The sequence below is a fragment of the Erpetoichthys calabaricus genome, chromosome 18, assembly GCF_900747795.2.
Source record: "Erpetoichthys calabaricus chromosome 18, fErpCal1.3, whole genome shotgun sequence".
In the NCBI taxonomy this organism is placed as follows: Eukaryota; Metazoa; Chordata; class Cladistia; order Polypteriformes; family Polypteridae; genus Erpetoichthys; species Erpetoichthys calabaricus.
This window is the reverse complement of record NC_041411.2, coordinates 17,012,124-17,027,856: the sequence shown is the minus strand read 5'-3', so window position 1 is coordinate 17,027,856 and position 15,733 is coordinate 17,012,124. Positions and strand designations below refer to the sequence as shown.

Below are 15,733 nucleotides of genomic sequence, written 5' to 3'. Positions count from 1 at the left end.
GCTCTTTTGAAGAAGCACAAAGAAACGGGCAATGTTGAGGATCGTAGACGCAGTGGTTGGCCAAGGAAACTTAGTGCAGCAGATGAAAGATACATCAAGCTTATTAGCCTTTGAAATCGGAAGATGTCCAGCAGTGCCATCAGCTCAGAACTGGCAGAAACTAGTGTGACCCAGGTACACCCATCTACTGTCCAGAGAAGTCTGGCCAGAAGTGGTCTTCATGGAAGAGTTGCAGCCAAAAAGCTATACCTCCGATGTGGAAATAAGGCCAAGCGACTCAAGTATGCACGAAACATAGGAACTGGGGTGCAGAAAAATGGCAGCAGGTGCTCTGGACTGATGAGTCAAAATTTGAAATATTTGGCTGTAGCAGAAGGCAGTTTGCTCGTCGAAGGGCTGGAGAGCGGTACAATAATGAGTGTCTGCAGGCAACAGTGAAGCATGGTGGAGGTTCCTTGAACATTTGGGGCTGCATTTCTGCAAATGGAGTTGGAGATTTGGCCAGGGTTAATGGTGTTCTCAATGCTGAGAAATACAGGCAGATACTTATCCATCATGCAATACCATAAGGGAGGCGTATGATTGGCCCCAAATTTATTCTGCAGCAGGACAATGACCCCAAACATACAGCCAAAGTCATTAAGAACTATCTTCAGCGTAAAGAACAACAAGAAGTCCTGGAAGTGATGGCATGGCCCCCACATAGCCCTGATCTCAACATCATAGAGTGTGTCTGGGATTACATGAAGAGACAGAAGGGTGTGAGGAAGCCTACATCCACAGAAGATCTGTGGTTAGTTCTCCAAGATGTTTGGAACAACCTACCAACCGAGTTCCTTCAAAAACTGTGCGCAAGTGTACTTAGAAGAATTGATGCTGTTTTGAAGGCAAAGGGTGGTCATACCAAATATTGATTTGATTTAGATTTGTCTTTTGTTCATTCACTGCATTTTGTTGATTGATTGAAAATAAATGATTAACACTTCCATTTTTGAAAGCATTCTTTGTTTACAGCATTTTTTTCACACCTGCCTAAAACTTTTGCATAGTACAGTATTTGAGAAATTCGTCTGGTTTCCGCACTGATCATAGTACAGAAACGGCACTAACGCGGGTTGTAAACGACACTCTGATATCCTCTGTTGAAGGAAACTCCACTGTAATTATGTTAGACTTATGTAGCATTTGACACCATTAACCATTCTATTTTACTGCACAGGCTAGAAAATGATGTTGGGCTTACAGGCACTGTGCTCGCTTGGTTTAGTTCTTTATCAAATCGATTTCTAATATGTAGAGAAATGTGCTGACAGTACTCCATCATTATACACAGAAGTGAGATATGGTGTCCCGCAGGGCTCAGTACTGGGACCTTTTACTATTCTCAATTTATATGCTTCCACTGGGATCAATCATTAGGAAACCTAATGTTAATTTTCACTTGTATGCAGATGACTCCCAGTTATACCTTTCTTTAGATTGAATGAAGTTTCTCCAATGTTGTCTTTTAATTAGTTGTGTTAGTGAATTAAAGGAGTGGATGGATGAGAACTACTTGTCTTTAAACACAGATAAAATAGAGATGTTAATTGTTGGAGGGAATGACGCGGATAACAACAATTTTCTGTCATCATTTAACTCTGTTGGAATCCCATTAATTTTACTGAATCAGTCCGCAATCTAGGAGTTAACTTTGACTCTAGCATGTCATTTAAAGCGCATATTAAAAAATTGCCCAAAACATGTTTCTTCCATCTTAATGTTGGGAAATTAAGGCGCTTTCTAAATAAACAGTATTCTGAGAAATTAATTCATGCATTTATTTCTAGTAGGATTGACTACTGCAATGCAATGTTCACTGGATGTTCAAACTGTTCTTTATACAGCCTCCAGTTAATCTAAAATGCTGATGCAAGAATTATTACAAGAACAAGAAAATAAGAACACTTCAGTTCTTAAACCCTTACACTGGCTCCCTGTTAAGTTTAGGGCAGATTTCAAAATCCTCCTTTTAACATATAAAGCATTAAATGGCCAAGGTCTGGCTTACTTGTCTGAACTTTATCATGACTTACAAACCTGAGTGCACATTAAGATCTCAAGATGCCGGTCTGCTTATGATTCCAAGAATTAATAAAATAACGGTGGGAGGTTGAGCTTTTAGTTACAGAGCCCCTAAACTGTGGAATGGTCTGCCTGCTACTATAAGAGATACCCTTTCAGTCTCAGCTTTTAAATCCCGGCTGAAGACTCACTACTTCAGGTTTAGCATATCCAGACTAGAGCTGCAAATTAACTGTACAGACTGCATCTCTGTTGTTAGTCATTACCACTAAAACATAAGTAACGTAATAGTTATAATTTGATACTAACCCTCCCCTATTCTGTTTCTCTTCTCGGTACTCAAATGTGGCACTTGGTGCCACGACTCACCTGCCAAGTTGTTTTGCCTGCCTAAGGCAAAGTCATCCCTGATGGAGGATCACAGGAATCGTGGGAAAGAGGGGTCCTTTCATCAGATTAACACTATTTCAACTGTAGAATGGCCAAATGGGGGAGGCAGCTTGATGAATGAGGTCTCCAGGACTCTAAACAAATCCAAATCATATTATGTGATATCATCATCTACTGTTAAATTCTGCTCCGTACTTGTTAAATTTTTATTTTTATACTGTATTGAGGATTTGTTCTGTTCTGTGTATTGTATTGTATTGTATTGACCTCCTCCTTTTGACAGCCACTGCACGCCCAACCAACCTGGAAAGGGGTCTCTCTTTGAACTGCCTTTCCCAAGGTTTCTTCCATTTTTTTTCCCTACAAGGGTTTTTTGGGAGTTTTTTCCTGTCTTCTTAGAGAGTCAAGGCAGGGGGGCTGTCAAGAGGCAGGGCCTGTTAAAGCCCATTGCGGCACGGGGCTATACAAAAAAATAAATTGTGTTGTTAATACCGTAGACCCCGCGAAGTCGCGGGTCAGAATTCGCGGCCTCAGTCATTCATGGATTTTTCCTTAGAACCTAACTAATAATTGTTATCGGAAACCGCAAATATCCTCTGCAATTTTTATGGTTTTTTTTGTAGCAATACTGTACTGTAGAGAGAACAGGAAGCAGCTGTAGAGAAAACCGCGACTTGTGATAGTGAAAGTAGCCAATAGAATTTGAAACTGCAACTCTCAGCAGTCCCTGCATTGGCTCTGATTGGTCTTCTGCTGAGGGTGCTGGAGCTGTTGAGGTCAAAGGATGTCAGTGCGGCTTTTAAAAAAGGGGGCCGGTGACCAAAAGCAAAAAAAAAAAAAAAAAGTTTTTGTCATTTGTGTTTCAAGTTCCTGTCTGTCTGCCTTCTGTTGGGTTACCTGTACTTATTCATTTTGTCCTGGATCATTTCGTGCGTCTGGATTGTCTGCCATCTGCCTGTGTACATGAGGACTGTAAGTGGATTCATGGCCATCCTGCAAAGAAAGGAGCGCTCCTGAACCATCCACCCGTCTTCACCATTTCAGGAATTATCGGTAGGACTATCTTTACATTCCCATTCAACGTGCGGATCTCTGGACTATCTATTTTCATCATTACATTTCATTTGTTGCCGTTTTTTCATGATTTACTGTGTGTGTTTTGTTGTATTTAATGTGCAATCGCCGTAAGGGGAACAAGGGTGGTATCGTTTTCTTATTTCATTTGTTTTCATTTACATTCTTTATTTGCTGTTTTGATTACTGGTTTGCTTTGTTTTTGTCTCTCAAGGCTGGGTGCGTCCCTGGAATCTTCACCATAAAAATAAATAAATCACCGTCTTCTCGATTTGCGGCTTCTCGCGTGATGCTAAGCTTACTTAAAAGCCTGAGCACCACGTGTCCTTTTTGGCTGATTGCTTTGTTTCTCTCTCCTCCCCCAGACATTCTCTGCTCCTGTTTGGGGGGGTGTGCTCCCCTATAATGTTTATCTATCGTTTAATCGATAACTAACTGCATGAGACATGTTTGTTTGAATAAAGTTCCTGTCTCTACAATCTCCTGTGTTTCTGTGCGATTTTGTGACACAAGCTGCATTAAGACTAGCCTGCAAGCATCTGTGCTTACCTCTGTGTGCTTTCGTGCAGACAGTTTAAGCGCAGTTGGCTCATTGATTTACATCCATGGCGTCCGTTGCACTTTGTACATATTGTTCCAGTAGTTTTTTAAATAGTTTTTACAGTTCATTAGCAGTGTGTAAAATGATCAGTGTTGCAGTGCAGTAATTGTGATGCTCTTTGCATGAAAAAAAAAGTGTTCCATTAAAATTTCACTTTTTCTTTAATTGTGACGTTTACTTAAAGTGCAGCAAAAATTATTTGGCGTCCAGGGATGCATTAATCCCCAAGTATGTGGCTGTTTACCGGTTGCCAAAACGAGCTGCACCGTCTAAGGCTTCTGGCAATGAAAACGCGCTTGCATGGGGGCATATTTAGGGTTTAAACTATGAAAATAGGCATTTTTTAACCACATCCAAAATTCAGTTTTTCACAATTTGCGAGTGCTCTAGGAACGTAACCCCTACGAATTTTGGGGGTGTACTGTATACCATCCTGTAGGATATCGAAAACACTATGCAATTATTGAAGTTATCTTATAAGTATTGCTTAAATTATAAACATGCATTATAAGCTAGTGTTAAAAAGGAAACTGCAGACTGTGTACACAAATAACACTAAAATATAAAGAGCTCTAACTTAAAACCAAATTCATTTGCTCTATTCCAATTTATCTTTGCAATGAGAAGCATGCCTCTGTTACCTTCCTGTGAGTACTGGCCATACTTTAGGAAGGTATTAATTGGATAAGTGTGGATTTAAAATGAGACAACTTCTTACATGACAAATAAATACATATAAATTAATTGGGTTAAAGTAAATAAAATGTCTAAACTTTTGTTTAAAACTAGTCAAAACAGGCAAAACATTTTTTTTTTTTTTCTTTTAAACCCTGATCAAGTTTAAAGGAAAAAATGTTATTATAATAATAATAAAACAGAAGGGAAATGAGTTTTTGCAAGAAGCAGAATGTGCCTGATGTGCGTGAATGGAGGCTGTGTTTTTCAGGAACTATTATGGTAAAGTGTGTGTTGGCACAGTGGGTAGTATTCTTGCCTGGTTATAGGAAGTAAAGGTTCAAGCATGTATGTTTTCCTTGTCGAGTCCGTATATTCTTTGTGACTGCATAGCTTTTTCTGGGACTTCTTTCTTGTGGTGGAATTGTGCCGTGTGATTTCCCGATGGTTGGTTGGATTCACCTTGTTGTCGCTGAATTGGATCGCCACGGAAATATTTTTCCTCGATTGCCGCTGAATCGGTTCGTCACGGAGTTTCCATGATCTGAAGACCAGCGCAGTATGAACGGAGTTAGATGTGCTCCTAATTTGATGAAAGTAATACTAGCTTTCGTCCTGAGAAGTTGTCTGATTGTCGTGTAAGTTGCAACACTGACTATGTTAGTAATATAAGACCACAGGAGAAAGAGAGAATATATTCACCTCTGCAGACGAAATTAAGAAGATCTCCACCTATACCACTGGTGGGATTTAGTGATCACTATTTAGTAACACAATGTTTACTGTAATTGTCCGTCCAATTATATCGTAACTTATCATTATCAAATTTATTATTGTAAATATTTATTTGCGCTTGTATATTAGACGAATAAAACGGGAACTACATCGGCACTACACCCCACATTTCCACAGAAGTTCCTAAGGAGCTGTATACACTGTGAGGAGGGATCAAGTACCGTTTAGTTTTGTGAATAAGACCTTCAAGAATTGTTTTTGTCAGAGATACAGTGACAAAGGGTGGCATGTAACATATGTTTAATATGTCACTGTCCTCTGTACAAATATATTTTATAAATCTACTTTTTTTTCGATTCACATGCACAATTGATAGAGATTTAGCAAAGGGGCCCATCATTTAGAACTGCTAGGCAAAGCATAAGACAGGACAGATAAAGACAGCTAGGGAAATGTGCACTATTTTTCATCTGTCAGAGTCTGCAGGAAATGGTATCCTCTTTGACTTGTTTGGAATTGTATTATTCATCTAAGTGGGGGCCTGCACATGAAAAAGGAGTATAAAGCCTTGGAACATTGCCCGACACAACTTTGAAGCCAACGGACGGATGGGATATAATGTCATCCGATCCGGAAAATCCTTCCAACGCAGTGACGAAAATGACACTCTATACATTGGGCCCCCACTCCCGAAGTTTTGTCATGGCTTCCTTCATCTGTTATGCCGCGTAATCCATCATTAAAAAAAGCTAAGTTATTTCTTCTATGTGATTTCTTACCGCCGTATCACTGAGGGAGGGATATCGCCTTTTTATATTATACTATATAGTTTCAGGTTGTGTAACATGCTGCAATTAAAAAAGAACTTATTCCAACAAGGGAGCTAGTGCCTCCTGCTGGATACAGTAACCGGTGTTAAATAAGAAGTTATGGAGTGTCCACAACTAAAATACATTGTCCATGATGATGTGCATGTTCAGTAATTGTAAGATTTTTGAAGTTTCCCTCTGCAATATTTTAAATGACCTCTCAAATGCCTTTCTTGTACAGTTGACCAGTTTTTTTTCGCTCATAATTGCTAATTGAAGAAAGCAAAGGCGAATGTCTGTAAGCACAGGAGAATGGCAGACCGTGCAGAAGAAAAAGCGGGCGAAGCTGCGAAATCCCAGGCCTCCACCATGTCAGAGCATCTGCCTGCAAGAGGGAGCCACTGATGTCCTGAAAGTCCAGAGGAAAATTATGGAAGCCATGTGAGTCCTGAAATACTGAGCTTGTGTATGCTCTGGTTTGGTAAGATTTCCGCCGTGTTTGGTGAGGGAGATGCAGATATGCTGTATACCATTAGGTATTTTTGTAAGAGACATTTTACCCAGCTTCTGTTTGTTCATGTATAGCGTTCTTCACAGAGTACAGGCATAGAACACATGTTTTCAGGGTTAATACAATAAGAGTGATTACTAAATGATACATTTATATGCATAGACACAATACAATTAAACTGATTCCCAAATGATACATGTGATCATTGCACTACAATTAAGATTAGATTAGAGAAACTTTGCTAATCCCAAAGTGGAAAGTTAGATGCATACCCAGCAGAAACTTAAACACATCTACAGATGTGCTGGACAAATATTACAATCAATCAGTAAGATATATAAATAAATTTAATTAATGTATATTGTGTAGAAATAGCAAATGGATGTCGGGTGAAAGTGTTGAATTGCCAGATAGCATTGGGGAGAAAAGATCACCAGAGACACTTCTTGGCACACTGTGGATGAACGAGCCTATGGCAAAAAGTGTTCAAGAGAGCACCTCCTAGAAGGGTTTGGGTAGTAATTTTCATGATGGCATCCGGTTTTGTCACCATTTTATTTTTTCCACAACAACTTCCATTGTGTCTAGGGTTAGCCCTGTGATGGAGCAGGATTTCTTGATACGTTTATTCAGGCCTTGAGCTTCTTTTGAACTCAAGTTGCTTCCACTGGAGATAATAAAGTAACACACTGGCTGCTCCGGATTTGTAAAAGATTTCCAGCAGCTTGCTGGTTACATCAGAAGACCTGAGTCTTCTTTGGGAAGTACAGTCTGCTTTGGCCCTTCTTGTACAGCGCTACTGTGTTGTCAGGATAGTCCAGTTTGGTGTTCATGTGAACACCCACTTCCACATCCTTTTCCATAAAGTTGTTTAGCCTCATTGGCACCTTGGAAGTCCACCACCAACACTTTTTTGTCTTGCTTACATTGAGCTGCAGGCGGTTCTCCCTGCATCACAAGATGAAGTCCTCCACATGCCTTCTATTCTCTGAGACGTCTCCATTATTACTGCAGCCTACAATAGTAGAATTTCTGTAGATGGCAAGCACTGATATTAAGCAGTAAGTCCATTATGTAGAGGGTAAACTGGAAGTGAGATAGGACAGTTCCCTGATTTCCAGTATTACCACCATTTCTGCCACACAGTCCCTGTTGGTCAGGTAGTCCATGATCCAGGAGATTGCCGGGGCATCAAAATGCAGGGTCTTGAGCTTTACCCCCAGTCGATGAGGCAGAATGGTGTTAAAGGCACTTAAACAATCAAGGAACATGTGATTGAGATATGGCTGGTAGACAATGGAGATAACAAAACCCGAGTTCTTTGAGTGAAACTTGCATCAGCTGAACACATCTCCGCTAATTGAAGCTCTTTACTGTGTTCATTTTTGATTTACTGTTGTCGTCATTTCACCATTTTTTTTTTTTTTTTTTTGCTAAGCTGGTGTTCTAATTCAAAGTGAGTTACAAATTGTAATGTGCATAGTATCTTAGTTTCAGTATTTGTACTAGAAGGGTGTTAGTGGATTATTAAGCAGGGGCTCACAAATACCCTTTAAAACTACAGGATTCTTCCTGTTTTGTCCTGTATGCAATTGGAACTGGGTGGAGGTGATCATGTTACTTTAAGACTGAAAAAGAATCTGGTTTCATGCCAAGTCACGCTCCTGGTAGCTTGTGTAACACTAAAATCCCTAAAGTCTACGAAAATATTTTATATTGCTGGGCCACCTTAAATTCTCTTGCACCTCCTCATCAGCGTCTTTGTTTTGCAAATGTGTCAGTCATCACAAACCAAACAGCAGGCACCCTGCTCACTCACCCCCCCTGAGGAGTAAGCTGAAGTCAAGTGAGACCCAAAATTCTCAGAGCTGAAGTCTTTGGAATTGTATAGGGTAAATAATATATATGATATATATATATGATTTGGAATACATACATTTCATGTGTGTTCCGTGCCTACGACGATCTATGTAAATGTAGGATAACAGGAAATGTGAGGCAAGAAATGTTGAACACATAACTAAAACAGATGTGAAGTGTATAATGTGTGAAGACTGAAGTCCAAATATCAAATAAACACTTTCACAAAAGGTATAACAAAACAAGTGCACTTTTAATGAAGAATATAACCGAAAAAAAGGAAATTGTTCAATTTACATGTTGCTGGCAATGTGTAAAAAGTAAAGCTAAACTCTAAATCTATAGATGCGTCCGCTTGGCTGGTGCAGAGGTAAGGACTGCTGTCTCATAATCAAGAGGTTGTGGTTTTGATTCCGGGTATTCCTCAAGTTTACTATTTTGAGTAGTGAACTACTGTTATTGTTACTATTATACAATAAAATCATCCATTTGATTTGAGTCTGTAACAGGCTGTGTAAATTTATGGTACTTTTGAAAGTTAGTGTTGAAGGGATAAAAGCAGATGCACAAATGCAGCTCTGTCATCTCTTTATGGTATCTTGTTGAGCAAACAGACACCACAGTGTCTATGGTGAATTTTACTTTTCCTCTGACATGGACATTCACATCAACATGTAATTCAAATGATTTTTTTATTCAAGAATTCAAGAATAAAACTGAATAATATAAAAAAAATTTGTTCAAATTCATTTTTTTTTCTTTTTTTTTTTTTTTTCAAGAATCCAATAATAATAAAACTGAATAAAAAAATAATTCAAATGACATGTTACTTTTCCTCGCACATGGAAATTCATATCAACATCTTTTACAAGTATCATAAATTTACACAGGATGTTACAGACTCGCATCAAAATTTGTTTTTGTTATGTGATGATAATAATAGCAGCTCACTACTCAAAGCACTAAATACAGAGACGATGCTGGATTCAAACCTATTACTGTGCCATTAGTAAGCGGTAGCTTAACCACTGCACAATCTCTGACAGAGCGGCCTTACTACTGTGACAAGTCGTTGAAAATGAAACACACATGTATGCAAACGTGTTTTACTTTGCACTGACTGATAGTTGGGCTTCAGCCACGTGTCAGCTGAGCAATTTGTTTCTTTAGGTTTATTCTTGTATAAAAGCATACTTGTTTTGTTACAGCTTTTGTGAATGTGTTTCTTGGATATTTGGGCTTCACACATCGTACACTTCAAATCAAAATTATGTTGTTATTACTATAACATATGAAAACATTTACCTTGCATTTCTTCTGTCATTCACACAGATCGTTGTAGACATGGAACACACATGAACATGGCAACAACGTCATGACTTTTCCCAACTTTATGAATCCACTCCCCCAGGATTTGTTTATATCTCTCAACCCCGTGGCTCTGGCCGGGGAGGAAGTCTCACATTAATGTATTATGAGAAATGGAAAGTCTTGCCATTGTCGGTTCCTGCCTTCAGTTCTTTTGAATCTCTTGTGTGTCAATTAAATGGACATACCTGTATTCCTACTATTATAAGAAACTGTTTACGGGCACCTCTAAGCCAAATAATGAATTTCTGAAAGACTTTGCTGTTTTCCTTACACACTTATCTACTGTTTCATCAAACATAATACTTCTGGGGGATTTCAATATACAGTGCATCCAGAAAGTATTCACAGCGCATCACTTTTTCCACATTTTGTTATGATGTGAATCCTTATTCCAAAATGGATTAAATTCATTTTTTTCCTCCCAATTCTACACACAACACTCCATAATGACAACGTGAAAAAAGTTTATTTGAGATTCTTGCAAATTTATTAAAAATAAACAAACTGAGAAAATCACATGTACGCAAGTATTCACAGCCTTTGCTCAATTCGCCCATTCCTCTTTGCAGCACCTCTCAAGCTCCATCAGGTTGGATGGGAAGCATCGGTGCACAGCCATTTTAAGATCTCTCCAGAGATGTTCAATCGGATTAAAGTCTGGGCTCTGGCTGGGCCACTCAAGGACATTCACAGAGTTGTCCTGAAGCCACTCCTTTGATATCTTGGCTGTGTGCTTAGGGTCGTTGTCCTGCTGAAAGATGAACCATCGCCCCAGTCTGAGGTCGAGTGCTCTGAAGCAGGTTTTCATCCAGGATGTCTCTGTACATTGCTGCAGTCCTCTTTCCCTTTATTCTGACTAGTCTCCCAGTCCCTGCCGCTGAAAAACATCCACACAGCATGATGGTGCCACCACCATGCTTCACTGTAGGGATGGTATTGGCCTGGTGATGAGCGGTGCCTGGTTTCCTCCAAATGTGATGCCTGACATTCACACCAAAGAGTTCAAACTTCGGCTGTTGAAAGCCAAAGGCCGGCAACTTGAACGGCTATATAAAAAAAATTGAACTCTTTGTTCACAAAGAGATGTACAAAAAGCATATACTTTATTACAAGGACTGTATTGCCCAAACTAAATCTAACTATTATACTCGCATTATCAGTTCAGTCATTATTTTCAGTACTTAACAATATCACACAACCCCCCAGATTCTTTACCTTCTCACCTTTACTCAACTGAATTTTGTAATTCCCTTATGTCCTTTTTTTTAATGAAAAAATCCAGAAGATTCATCAGTCTCTCTGTACGGATTCCTCCAGTACTTCATTTGAATTTCACCCACCAACTCACTCATTTTCCTCTTTTTGGCTTCCTAGTTTCTCAGAAATCTCAGATCTTGTCTGTAAGTCTAAGCCATCCACCTGTCAATTGGACCCCCTCCCTACAGTTTTGGTCAAACCCTCTCTGGTCCCTCTTATCTCTGCTATAATCCACTCTTCTCTCACTTCTGGTAATGTTGCTTCATCTTTTAAAACTGCTGCAATAATCCCAATACTGAAAAAAACCTGGAGCCGATCCGACTAATTTCAGTAATTTTCGTCCTATTTGTAATCTACCCTTCATTTCCAAAATTCTTGAAAAAATAGTGGCTATTCAACTTCATTCTCATTTATCTCCAAATAATCTGCATGGACAGTTCCAGTCTGGTTTTCATCCCCTCCACAGTACAGAAATAGCACTTATAAAAATTACTAATGACCTTATGGCAGCTGATTCTGGTTTAATTACTATTCTCATCCTCCTTGATCTGAGTGCAGACTTTGACACTATTTGTCACACTACTCTTCTCAATAAATTATCTCCATCCATCCATCCTCTTCCTCTTATCCGAGGTCTGGTCGCGGGGGCAGCAGCTTGAGCAGAGATGCCCAGACTTCCCTCTCCCCGGCCACTTCTTCTAGCTCTTCCGGGAGAATCCCAAGGCGTTCCCAGGCCAGCCGAGAGACATAGTCCCTCCAGCGTGTCCTGGGTCTTCCCCTGGGCCTCCTCCCGGTTAGACATGGCCAGAACACCTCACCAGGGAGGCGTCCAGGAGGCATCCTAATCAGATGCCCGAGCCACCTCATCTGACTCCTCTCGATGCGGAGGAGCAGCGGCTCTACTCTGAGCTCCTCCCGGATGATTGAGCTTCTCACCCTATCTTTAAGGGAAAGCCCAGACACCCTGCGGAGGAAACTCATTTCAGCCGCTTGTATTCGCGATTTCGTTCTTTCGGTCACTACTCATAGCTCATGACCATAGGTGAGGGTAGGAACATAGATCGATTGGTAAATTGAGAGCTTTGCCTTACGGCTCAGCTCCTTTTTCACCACGACAGACCGATGCAGAGCCCGCATCACTGCGGACGCCGCACCGATCCGCTTGTCGATCTCACGCTCACGCTAAATTATCTTTGATTGGCATTACCCACACTACACTAGATTGGTTTAGATCCTACGTCTCAGGCTGTACTCCATTTGTTCAGCTTAAAACTTTCACATCCCAACCCACTGCTGTTACTTCAGGTGTGCCCCAGGGCTCTGTTCTGGGACCCCTCGTTTTCATTATTTACCTTCTTCCCCTTGGAAATATCTTTCGTAAATTATAACGTTAGCTTCCACTGTTATGCTGATGACACCAAGCTCTATCTCACTAGCAAGCCTACTGCTTCCTTTGCACCCTCTTCACTTACTGATTGCATAGCAGAAATCAAATCCTGGCTTTCTTTTAATTTTCTTAGTGACAAAACTGAGGTTCTCCTCATTGGTACAAAATCAACATTATCCAAAACTGATCATTTTTCATTTGTTATTGAGAATTCCTCTTCCCCACAGGTAAAGAGTCTGGGTGTTATCCTTGACAATACTTTATCCTTTCAGTCCTACATCAGTAACCTCTCCCGGTCTGCATATTACCACTTGTGTAACATTAATCGTATTCGCCCCTCCCTCACTCCTCACACCACTGCTATCCTTGTTCATAGCCTTGTTACCTTTTCTTTGGTTTTTCTCGCAAATCTCTTTATAAGCTTCCACTGGTCCAGAATTCAGCTGCCCGCATCATTTCTAGAACCCCCTCTATTCACCATATCACTCCCATTTTGCAGCAGCTTCATTGGCTTCCAGTTCAGTTCCGAATTCAATTCAAAATTCTCCTACTAACTTTTAAGGCTGTCCACAACCTTGCCCCTCCATATCAGTCTGACTCTCCTCTATGTTGCCATTCCCTCCCGTACCCTTAGATCCTCTTCCTCCATCCACTTGACTGTCCCCTTCATCCGTCTTACCACTATGGGGAGCAGAGCATTCAGTTGCTCTGCTCCCCAGCTCTGGAACTCACTACCGTCTGAGCTTAGAAATATTGAATCATTTTCACTTTTCAAATCTAAACTTAAAACTCATTTAAGAATACTTTTTCTTTTTGATTACAATTGCTCTGTCTGATTTTAACTTTTGTATTTTACTTTTGTTTATAATGTGTTTTTTCTATTGTTCAGTGTCCTTGAGAGTTTAGAAAGGCGCCTACAAATAAATAAAATTAATTATTATTTTTTTTTATTATTATGAAATGTATGCATTTCAAATCACGGTATTTCATTACCTATATAATTCCTTACAATTACAGCGCCAGATAAACACTTCAACATAGACTTCAGCTCTGAGGATTGCAGCAGGGCCATGCCTTCATCTGACTGAATTGGGGTGGGTGGGGGTGTAGCAGGTTGTGTTCTGCTAAACCACACACATTTGCAAAACAGAAGCAGGCTATTAACACAGTGATAAGGAGCTGCGAGCTTCTTGGCATAATATGTCAAAATTTTAAGGAGAGCAGGGATAAGGAAAAAAAATTGTAAGCTTTAGGGATTCTGGTGTTAAGGTGGTCTGCGAGACTTTATGGTCAGTTGAGTTTATGTTATGGTAAAGTGCAAGCACGTCAGAAATTGTAGGGGGGCGGATTTTAGGCAGAAAAATGTACTTTTTTACAGTGGATCTCTTGATTTATTTTTTTCATATGATCATCGTTTGATTTTGTTAAGTAAGACCTATAACTGTTTTTTGTTTTCATTGTAATGTATATTTTCTTTGTGTACACAACCCTTTCACCTTTTTACTGTTCAAAGCAATTTGTTTACTACAAATGCCCTGCTGACCTTAAAGTTTGTCTTGCATGTGAAGGAATGATGGTTTTTTAATGAAAATACTCTATGCATCTAAAGAAAGGGCTAGAGATACAACTCTGCCCCCATTGGTCTGTCTGTTTTCAACCGCACAATTTACCCATTAGATGGTCCCATCTGATGCTGCAAAACATCATTGTATATTATTATAAGCTGTAATACAGATGAAATGCTAAATGTGTGTACTTCAGATATACACCTTATTTTTCTTTTAGATTTCAGATCTTTCAACTTAAATTAGAAAAAGGAGAGGGGCAAACTGTCCCTTTTTAATACCTTGCTCATTAATATTTCCTCCTTTTTCCCCTGAAGACATTGTGAGGGATCCTAAATAATGTGCTGATCTACTGTGCTGCAATAATTCATATTCGCTCAGTAGAACTCCTAGACCACAGGTGTTGAACTCCGGTCCTCGAGGGCCGCAGTGGCTGCATGTTTTCATTCTAACCATCTTCTTCATTAGTGAGCCGTTTTTACTGCTAATTAACCTCTTTTGCTTTAGTTTTAATTAACTTGACTCAGGCCCCTTAATTATCTCTTTTTCCTTAATTAGTAGCCAAACAATAATGAGACATCAAACAAGCCACCATATGACCGGCTAACCTGTGCCTATCGCACAATATCTGAAAATAAATAAAGGTGAAGGTCTCGGTAAGGATGATCTGTCAGGTCACCAAAACATTTTGAAAATGTTCTTAGAAAAAACAGAAAAATCAACAGATTTGGAAATGTCTGTTGTGGCAGAATGAGAGCAGCAACAAGCCATTGAATTAAATAACGGGCTTAATTAACAGCAAGAATCGGCTTCTCATTATGAGACTGTTTGGAGTGAAATTGGTTGGAGTTTGAAATCCCAGTTTAGCTGGTCATCTTTTGGCTCGTTTCACGTCTCATTTCTGTTTGGCTGCCATTTAATGAAGAAAGGAATCAATTCAGAGGCCTGACTCCTTAAAAACATCCATCCATCCATCCATTTTCCAACCCGCTGAATCCGAGCACATGGTCACGGGTGTCTGCTGGAGCCAATCCCAGCCAACACAGGGCACAAGGCAGGAACCAATCCTGGGCAGGGTGCCAACCCACCGCAGGACAGCTTAAATATGAAATATTTATATGACATGCAATGAACCACTGGAGTAGTTCATGTCACCTTCCATTATGTGCTTGTGCTATTTTCTGTTCTTAGTTACTCACTAGTGTGTTTTTATTGGATTGCAATAACAAGAGGGTTGAAACGAGAAGACACAAAATTACCAAATGTAAAATTCAACTTTATTTTTGAAGCAGAGAGTTAGCAGTTCACAAGCGACTTTGTAAACGAAAATGCAAGCCCAACACATTTAAGCTTTTAGCTTAGATACATCGTTATTAGAAATGGCAAAAGGCAAAGAGAACCAGAGACTACTAACCTTGGACAATCCGTAGTTTG

The 15,733-nt window shown here is 39.8% G+C and overlaps 1 protein-coding gene across 2 annotated transcripts in view; it reads left to right on the top strand.

Annotated features, from left to right (window-relative positions):
- srrd (SRR1 domain containing) overlaps positions 1-15,733 on the top strand; it is a 43,843-nt gene that overhangs the window by 16,269 nt on the left and 11,841 nt on the right. The window contains exon 2 of one of the 2 annotated variants that reach the window (XM_028824728.2): positions 6,590-6,789. The exons of the other annotated variant lie outside the window; for it this stretch is intronic. Within the exon in view, the coding sequence (XP_028680561.1) occupies positions 6,641-6,789 (149 nt within the window). The 5' untranslated portion in view covers positions 6,590-6,640. The remainder of the gene's footprint in view (positions 1-6,589; positions 6,790-15,733) is intronic. 2 annotated transcript variants of the gene reach the window in all.